Source organism: Neomonachus schauinslandi, chromosome X, assembly GCF_002201575.2.
Source record: "Neomonachus schauinslandi chromosome X, ASM220157v2, whole genome shotgun sequence".
Taxonomy (NCBI): Eukaryota; Metazoa; Chordata; class Mammalia; order Carnivora; family Phocidae; genus Neomonachus; species Neomonachus schauinslandi.
This window is the reverse complement of record NC_058419.1, coordinates 108,964,406-108,974,011: the sequence shown is the minus strand read 5'-3', so window position 1 is coordinate 108,974,011 and position 9,606 is coordinate 108,964,406. Positions and strand designations below refer to the sequence as shown.

Here is a 9,606-nt window from a genome sequence, read left to right as displayed (position 1 = left end):
CCCTGCTTGTGTTCCCTCTCTCGCTCTCTCTCTCTGTCAAATAAATAAAATCCTAAAATATATATATATATATATATATATATATATACACACACACACATCGAAAAACATATCCAAAAACTAAACACTGCATTTTTGTAGACGGTCAATTAATTCTCATAACTTTGATTGTCTCACAATTCAGCACAATTGAACACTAGCTTCTCCCTCCTCAGTCCTACCTTCCCAACCTCAGATCCTGTCTCATTTGTGCCCTAGGGGTCAGTCTTTTCTTGAAGTGAATTACCAAGTTAGGAGTGAACAATCGCAAAAGGTCTGATTTATTAAAGCAAACAAGCGAGGAGTCGCAGAGCTGATGTTAAAACGCAAATACACCTACTTACCTGGATGGCTCTGACATTGGAAACCGGCTGTTTTGACATATTCACGGGGTCTTATCCCTAAAAAAACAAGTGAGAAACTGTTAGAGGTGGCGGCATTCAGATTCTCCGGCTTGATAAATTAGAACTTAACTCATGATTCAACTGGGCAGTCACCCCTTTCAGTGGCCCTATATTCTTTCAGTCTCAGTTTCTGAAGTTACTTAGAGACTGTCCTTCCCAATGCCTCGGGGAGAGGGAACACTAGAGCGCCCGGATAAATCATTCAGGAGGAGAAAGGCTGAGATGCCTCGCCCCTGATCGAATGATAGGCAATCAGAAACTTGAAAGGCCCTATCATCCCCTTCCCTGCCCTCCTGCCCCCACTGCCGAGAGCAGCAAAGCAAAGGGGTTGTGGGAATAAAACATCTTTGTCTGGGGCCTCGGAAGCTCTCCGCTTGAAACTGAACGAGCTGTTGCCAGGGCTGTGTGTCAGCCCATTGGGAGCTCCTCCTCTCCATTGAGCACCCAAAGAGAAAGGGCCTGGACTACGTCCGCACTACTGTGCCGCCCTCTGCCCGCCGCGCACGCACGCGTCTGTTCCACCCGGGGTCCTGGGAGACGCTGTGAGCCCCGGGCCACCATCTCCCCACTCTGGGTGTCCGGGACCCGGGCTCTGTAAACACAGGCAGCCGCAAGCCTCGCCCGGCCGCTTTGCTTTTAACGGAAGAGACTCACAAGGCAAATAAGGATTTACATGACCATGTCATTTCCCCAAGATACAGCAGTGCTTCCTTCCCAAAGGACTTGTGCTTTCTCTCAGGTGGGGAGACCTGACTTACAGGTGACTAGTGGCCAAGGTTTGCTGGTGGGAGGGGCACGGGGGACAGCCCGGCTTGGGCCTGTTCTCGCACCTCTAAGTATTGTCATAGCTGGGTCTATGACATGTTGACAGGCCCAACGGGAAAAGTTAAAAAATTCAGGGAATGGAAAACATGCTGACACGTTTTGGATTTAAACCCAAACCATACAATGGGTTGGCTGACTTTCCTCTACTGCCTGGTGTAAATGCATGTGCTAACCTGTGAGCACATGAACACAGGCAGCAGGATGGGCGTTTGCGACCAGTCCCGCGTCACGTGGCCAGTGTCACTCAACATTTCTAGACCCTTTTCCTCTCCCTTAAATTTTACCTGATTCTTAGGCTGTGGTGAGAATCATAATGTTCCCAAAACTGCCTCGGGAACTCTAGAGCATGATGCAAATATTGATGGTTTCATCGCCATTGTCCACAGCTCATGACTTTTCAGTAATTTACTGACCTACAGCTTCAAGTACAGAGTAAGAATTGACGTAGTGACAACGCCCCTCACCACTTGTACATATAAAAGATCTGAGAACTCTGAAGAACATTGTTTTTGAGACCTTCAAAGTCGTAGGCCCTGTTATATGAAGTTAAACAATTACATAATTTTTAAAAATCTCTAGTATATCCAAATGTAAGTCTTTGGAGTCACATTCATGAAAACAATGAGTTTTTTCTTTTTTTAAGTTTCACCTGCATGTTTTGGTAGTAGATAGATATAGCTAGCCTCCATCCAGAAGGGTCTAGGTAGAATTATTCTTGCTTTGGTTAAAAAGTTAAAAAGCAACAACAAATTGAACAATGAGGACTGCATTTTTCTCTATGATATGTTTCAAATAGATTTCTATCTTCCGCGCAGTGTCAAAGAGCCAATGAAGGCTTTTTAATTTTCGGATCTAGGATACACAGTTCAACATCAAAAGGAAAAGTTTGGTAGTTTAATTTTTAATGTTTCTATTCCTCAAAAGCTATTAGAAGTCATGCAAAGCAACAATTCTCTCAGGACTTTAAACATCTCAGCATATAGTTTTCTCTCTGCATGTACAACTACAGTTTAACCAATATCACTTGGGAACTTACAAAAAGTTACTGCACATCGATTTGAAACACAGGAAGTAGGAAATTTCTTTTGTTATTACAATAGCATGTTGAAATGTAAAAAAGAAATCAGGCATTGAATGATTGTGTTATTTATATTGCATTGATTTTTTTTTTAATTAGGCTGATTTTGTTTTTTCACTACACTATTGGATCGCTTTGTTTTTTGTGGACCTCTGAGCCTAAAGGATAGATAGACCTTGGGCCTCGTCTCCTGTATGGCCTTGGTATATCTCATTTGCATATGAATTCCTTCTGAACAGATATGTCAATCTGCGATAGAGACATCTTTAGAAAGTTGGTCAGATCCCAGCTCTCATTCCTTGCAAACAGGCTGTATAACATTTGTGTAAATCCGTCCTGCAGCAGTTCCCACTGTCCTCATTATTCACAGAGAAATCAGGGCAAAGCACACTGATGAATAAAAATAGACAGTGTTCCCTGGCTGTTTCCCTGGCCATGCATTCACCTCCGTTAGGGATGCGGTGTAGAATGCACCTGCTTTCTTTATCTGCGTGCCTCGTCCCACAACCAAAAAACACAGCTGTGTCTTAGAGGCACAACTCTACTCACAGCTGACCACAGCTTTTCATCCGAAGAGGTACCGTTTAAAGTACTCTATTACTGTGTCTCCTGGTTCTGGCTAAAATTTGGAAACGTGGAAAGTTCGACAAGACATATATTGACTTTTACAAAGCCTATACTATAAAGGAAATGTTTGCCAGCTTAGCACAGTTGTGTTGGGTTTTCCTGGAAGATCTGCAAGTCAGTGGGGAACTTTAATGGGGTCTGTATGCTGAGTCATATACAATATACCTCTGCTGGTTTTTTGATTGGGCAACACCTAAAATCTGACTTCTAAGTAAGACTCTTTCCCTTACTAAAAATTTGTCAACATTAATATCACTAATTTAATAAGAAGGGATTCAGAGTAAAATAAATCAATATTTGGATAGAAGGGGCTTTGTTTGTTCTTTTTAAAGGTCTATTAGATGGCTAAAGCTCACTCTCAAAGGGAATTATCTTCTGTCCTGAAGCTAAAAATAATTCCTGAGAAGGGTGTAGAAAGATGTTCAGCTGTCTGAACTGACTAACTCCTTATTCACTTTGCCTGAAATATGCCAAGAGGCAAGAGGCACTCATCGTTGCCGGGTCTCAGAACCCGGTGCCCACACAGAGAAAGACAGGTACTGCCCTCCACCCTGCTGGGTACAGGGAACGCCGTGACCAAAGCAGGGCTTTCGAAAAGATGGTTTTGTGATGTTAATCAATCTGTACGTTGATGGAACTTTATCATTGAGGCCAAGCCTGGCGCTGAGGGAGAGGGGAGAAGCACTTTAAACTTGTACTGGGTAACAATAATTTGCATTTAGGTAAATCAGAGAGCTAGCATGATAGCCTTCCTCTGCTGCAGTTTCTCCTGATTATTTCTAGGCTTCCAGCCCGAATCGGTCTGCAGCTGACTGACTGTAACCCTGGCCATAAGAATGAAAATGACATAGATACATTCATCCTCTGTGGACTGTGGAAATTTTCTTAATGTCACAATCAATGAAAAGTACTTTTAGTTCAATATTCTTTCAAACAGCCCCCCCAAACACACACAATTTCTAAAAACAGAATCAGCAACACCACCAATGAATAGTGAATTTACAAGGAAGCTACATCCACTAGTTACAAGCCTACAAAGTTATAAGTAGTCACTTCAAGTTAGGTATCAAGGAAATTTCCTTCAGAAAGCCCAGTTGCCTGAGCTGGGTCCTCCTGCTTACCTGCTCTATGTATTAGTTTACTGCTTAAGGAAAGTCCCAGGCAGCCAGGTGCAAGAATACAAGGCTCCTCAGAAGGTGGAAGGGGCGCCCGGTGTCCTCTGAGCTGTGATCTCAATTCCGATGCTTTGCATGTGGCTGAAATAGCTCAAGTGCTCGGTGCCTCACTCGGTACTGAGAGCTGCTCCCCGCTCGGGGCTGGAGGGAAACTCGGTGTAAGGCTAAGTGTTAAAGAGAATTCCTGTCATAGCTCACAGTTGTTCTTCCTAAATATAGAGTTTGATACAAGCCATATACTGGCTGCCTCCGAAAGGCTTGACCGTGCTGAAAGCAGGGCTCAAATGTCAGCCGGAAGGTGGCTACGGAATCTTCCTGCCCTCCTAATCTTCCAGAAGATGCTGGCTGCACTTTCTCACATGTTCTGAGGGGGCACAGTGAAGTTTGAAAAGTAGGAAAAGTTTCTATCTTTAGCGTTATTACCTGGAGGCCAGAAGACGAGGAGCATTGGATAAAAATTAGACAGAAGCAGCATGGCCCCAACCTTCTTAGCAGGGGCACCGACATCAAGCACCTTTTGAGTCCTAGCTTGGTCACTTAGGAGCTGTTAAAATTCTTTCATGATCAGCAGTCAATAAACGCTCACCAAATGATGATAATTATAATATTACGTTGAACTGTAAGACATCACCCTTTTTGTGGGTCATACATGGTCCCAGATCATTCCACTCAAACGTGGTGCCGGGGCCGAGTCCTTGCTGTCTCCGCTCTTCTGCCTCCTACTGGTGACAATGACTTGGGCCACAGAGTGCAGGAGACCACGGCACAAAACCAAACAAAGAGGAAATACCTATTTTAAGTGTGACAGGGGCCAGGACCAGGTATGAGGCAGAACACTTTTTCAACAAGAACACGGCCAAATACTGAGGCACATTATCTTTGTTTTGGGTTGGTTTTTGGGTTTTGGCAGTTGAGGAGGGTTGTTTTTTTTTTCTTTTTCCTGTGCTCATCATTTTTAACACTGCTTTTATTAATCGATTAATTTACTTGGCTTCTTCAGTCTCTGAAATTACCTTTACACAGTTCCCTTCAGTAGAAGTATCAAACAGAGTGAGCACACTTATAATTCACCCACTGGATGAAGGTGACTCCATATCTGAGTCCCCCACAGTGTAGTCAGCCACTGAACCACCACCAGCAACTGTCTCCCTCCCAGTCCCCTCGTTCCGTGAGGAAAAGAAGTTCGGTTCATAGGAGCCCCTGAAGTCATGTTCCTGTTCCATGCAGCTGAATGCATTCCAAACAGAAGCAACCAGCTTGTTTTCAGGTTGGTAAAAAGAAAACCAACTTTCTGTAATTAGGAGGTCTGCAGATAATTGTGGTTCATCTCAGTTTGGAGCTCACCATTCTGTTTTATTCATGTGCTGCTTAAAAGAACCTTTAAAGTTCCTGGGGCACCTGGGTGGCACAGTCAGTTGAGCATCTGACTCTTGGTTTTGGCTTGCGTCGTGATCTCAGGGTCATGAGATCGGGCCCTGTGTCCAGCTCCACGCTGAGCACAGTCCACTTGAGGTTCTCTCTCCCTCTCCCTCTGCCCCTCCCACTCGTTTTCTTTCTCTCTCTCTCTCTAAAATAGATAAATAAATCTTTTTCCAAAAAAAGAATCTTTAAAGTCCAGTTTAAACATCACGCTTTGCGATGATCTGGCACCAGAAGTGAGTTATTTTTCACTGGAGAAGAGAATGTAGTGAGCACCTTCCCATTTCCCCAGCTGTTTGGCTACTCTTACGTGTTTGGAGTACTTCAGCAGACGGTAGGTGGCATCACTCCATGGACAGAAAACAACAATGAGCCATTCTTGACTCCTTGCCCTGCAGTCAGCGCATAAATTCTGCCACAGTCCTTTTGCCTTCCGTGCTCCCTCAGTAGCCAGTGGTGTCATACATGTCAAGGAAAGTGCAATGCCTTGTACCCCGGGCTGGCCCAACGTGGGTGTGGCTGCCTCTGGGGGAAGAACTGAGGTGAGCGGCATTATCGGGACTCCTTTGGTCGTAAGAGACAGAAACGCAGAGAGAACCAGTTTAATCCAAGAGGGGGTGTGGCAGACACTGTCGATGCCTTTCTCAATATCACCTCTGCCCACCTGAGTTTTCCTGCAGCTGGAGACAGTTCCCAGTACACTGTCAGCTTCACACTTCAAAAGCCTGAGTCTCTCGGCCTCTCTGCACTGGGGCTCTCTCCATCTCCGAGACAGGTTGCCTGGGTGTGCTGCAGGCATGACCCATAATTGCCAGGGAGCAGACACCCTAGGGACCAACCTCAAGCAATGGGGATAGTGGGAAATACCCCGCCTCCCATCCTCCCGATTCCTCCGCGTGGTCTACAGTTTCCCAGGGGTCTCCAGCAGAATTGAGCTCCGGTGGCTCACAGCAGGAACCTGCTCACTAATATACCCTTTTAGCTTTCTCTTTTCCCTTTCTCACATCCCCACTCCCTCACTTGTGTTCTCTAGGATCATGACCCAAATACACTGCCTGCAACCAAGCCCTTGTCTCCATGTCTGGCTTTGAGACAATGCAAACCAAGACAGAGAGGTTCATTGGGAAAGTTTCATATTGCGGTAGGGGTGGAGGTGACCCTTAGAGATAACCAGAACCGAGAACTCAGACCTCCCTAGAGAGTGCCAAATCTATTTCTCCAACTCCAGTTTTTAAAATCCCAGGGTTCTGATGGCCCCCAGCCTGAGTCAATCACCCAACTCCTGGCCAGGGGCAAGGTCACCTAGCATAGAGGAGGCCCCTGGGGTTCACATCTATAGATAAGGTTCTTCCAGAGAGGGGAATAGCTGTGAGCTGAACAGCCCCCCAGCTGGGGTCTCCCAGAAGCACCAAGAAGCCAAATGCTTGTCCTTGACCTCCTGCCACAACCCCTTGCCGTTTCCACTCCCGTTGTCATTTCATCAGTGTAAGGCCCCTACACAACAGAAGAAGCCCCAGGCACACACCAGCACATAACTGGATTGGTGAGTGACAATTAACTGGGACCAAGGGAATGGGCACAGCGTGAGTCCATTTCTCACTGGGAAAAGCAACTGGAAGGAGAGGGAAAAAGAAACAGGGTTTAAGTATGGGAAACAGTGCTAGGCACTGAGCGGACAGCTTGAGACCTTTGGGAATATTTCAGTGGAGGTCACCGAAGAGGGGCAGGGTGAGGGATTGCTGGCAAAAACAGAATTCACCTAAGTAATTCCTGCCTGCATGCCTTTATCCCTCGTCCACTACAGTCCAGCAGCAGGAGGATCTCTAACACCTTCTGTCCGTATAGCCCTTGTTGAGCTGCAAAGCACTTTCATTTGTATTATTTTACTGAGTCCTCCCAGCAGCTCCACGGGTTAAGTGGTATTATTCCAATTGTACAGGTCAATAAGTCCAGGTTCAGAGTGTTAAAGCAGGGCCAGTTACCCCCAGGTTTCAACTCTCATATTTAGTGCTCTCTCCTGTTCTACCACAATGACTTCAAGGAAACACACTCCCATGCACAGCCCCACATAAGCACTATACACACGGTATTGGTTAGGATGCATTGGCTGCAAGTAATGGAATACCTGAGTAGCAGTGATTCAATCAGTAAAGTCGTTTAGTCATCTCACTAGCCTAGAAACCTGGAGGGAGGTAGTTCCAGATTGGTTCAAAAATTGTATAAAGTCAAAAAGCCCCAGGCAATTTCTAGTTCTTTACTCTGCCACTCTCAACAAGTCAGTTTTTCATCCTCATGCTTCTTACTTCCTGTTCCCAAGATGGCCGCCACAGCTCCAAGAATCAGGATCTGGCACTAGCATTCAAACGAGAAGAAACAGCAGGGATGGTGGGGAAAGGGGCTTTCCTCCTCTCAGGGAAGAACCTCTCCCAGAAGCCCCAGCAGACTCCCCCTTACATTTCGTTAGCTGGAACTAGATCTCATGGTTGCACAGGAGAAATGAGAAAATCTTCATTTTATAAATGACAAAACACCTTGAAAAAGGTAAAGTCACACAACTAAGAAGTGTCCATGTCAGAACCCTAATCTAGGTCTTCAGGCTCCAAATACCAGAGGTTTTTGCTTGTTCCTCTACGTGCAAGCCAACAGAAAAAGCCAGGTTGCCAGAAAAAAAAAAAAAATGCCAGGCTGCTCATTCCGTTGCCCCATCTCTGAATGCCCTCATGGACACTTATCATGTGCCTCGAATTACAGTCTTCTTTTGGGGGTCCTCTTTGCTCAGTTCTACTCTATCATAAGTCACCTACAGTTTGGGCAAAGAGTAAAATAAATCATATCATGGAAAATTTTAAATGAATTAATAGATAACTATCTATAACATTATGTATAAAGATGTAATCCCCAAAAACTTTATAGGCTGACAGAGAGAAGAAAATTAATAAATGAAGAATGATTAACTACGAAGAAAGAATTATGAAAAAGAAACTAGCTATGATCTATGAAAACACTTTATTTTGCCATAACATTTACTTCTATGCTGAATTTTAATTTTTGACACTGTAACTGTGAACAAATCAATGCTTGTTTTTAATCCAGGAGAGCAGGTGACAAGTTTTGTCCCCTGGGGTGCATGCTGTGTGATGACTTTCTTCCTTCTGTGATTTCTTGAGCCAAACCACTTCTCTCCTTAACCCCAGTCCTTCACGGTGATGTAGCAGCCATGTTTACGACTCTTTCCTTGGAATTTACCTTACTGCATGAGTAGCCACAGAGAGGAAAAATCGCTTTTCCAAAAAGAAGTAATGTGCAGAGTTATAAGTCTACCCACATGAAAAACTCTTTTACAGGGCACCTGGGCGGCTCAGTTGGTTGAACGTCCGACTCTTGATTTCAGCTCAGATTGTGATCTCAGAGTCCTGGGATCAAGCTCCGCGTTGGGCTCCCAGCTCATGGGGGACTCCGCTTCTCTCTCTCTCTCTCTCTTCCCGCCCCCTCTGACCCGCCTCCTACACGCGCATGCTCGCTATCTCTGTCTCTCTCTGTCTCAAATAAATAAATCTTTTTTAAAAAAAGAAAAAACCTTTTACATAATTATGCAGAAGAGTTTAGAATCTCCTCATCTGAAAACTTTTCATTTCAAAAAGGGACCTTTGTTTCACCTTTTGTGTAGTTAACAGCTTTTTTCCCCCAAAGTATTTTCCTTCCAGAAATAAAAGAGCTGCCTAGCCTCAGAAGGGAAATTCAGACCTCCATCTCCAAAAACATGGTGCGGTTTCTCCATGCTCAGAGGAAATTGCTGGCATCCACCTCTCAGTCACTCCCAGCTGGGAGAATAAGATTCCATTCATTTATTCATGCATTCATTTATCATTTATTAAGTGCTTACTGTGATTCAGGCACTGTGCTAGATACTGAGGGTTTAAAAGTAAGTTAGAGATAGTTCTGTGTTCTAGGAGCCTGTTCACCATGGTCTGGTGGAGGAGACAAGTAAGCAACAACATGGTTATTAGATTTCTGTGGTATCTTCAAACCGTTAGCAGAA

The 9,606-nt window shown here is 44.8% G+C and overlaps 1 protein-coding gene across 1 annotated transcript in view; it reads right to left on the bottom strand.

Moving 5' to 3' along the window:
* The window catches only part of SMPX (small muscle protein X-linked), a 19,243-nt gene extending 18,821 nt beyond the window's left edge, over nucleotides 1–422 (bottom strand). The window contains exon 1 of the mRNA XM_044911629.1: nucleotides 384–422. Coding sequence (XP_044767564.1) covers nucleotides 384–422 — 39 coding nt within the window. The remainder of the gene's footprint in view (nucleotides 1–383) is intronic.
* Between the last annotated feature and the right edge of the window lie 9,184 nt (nucleotides 423–9,606).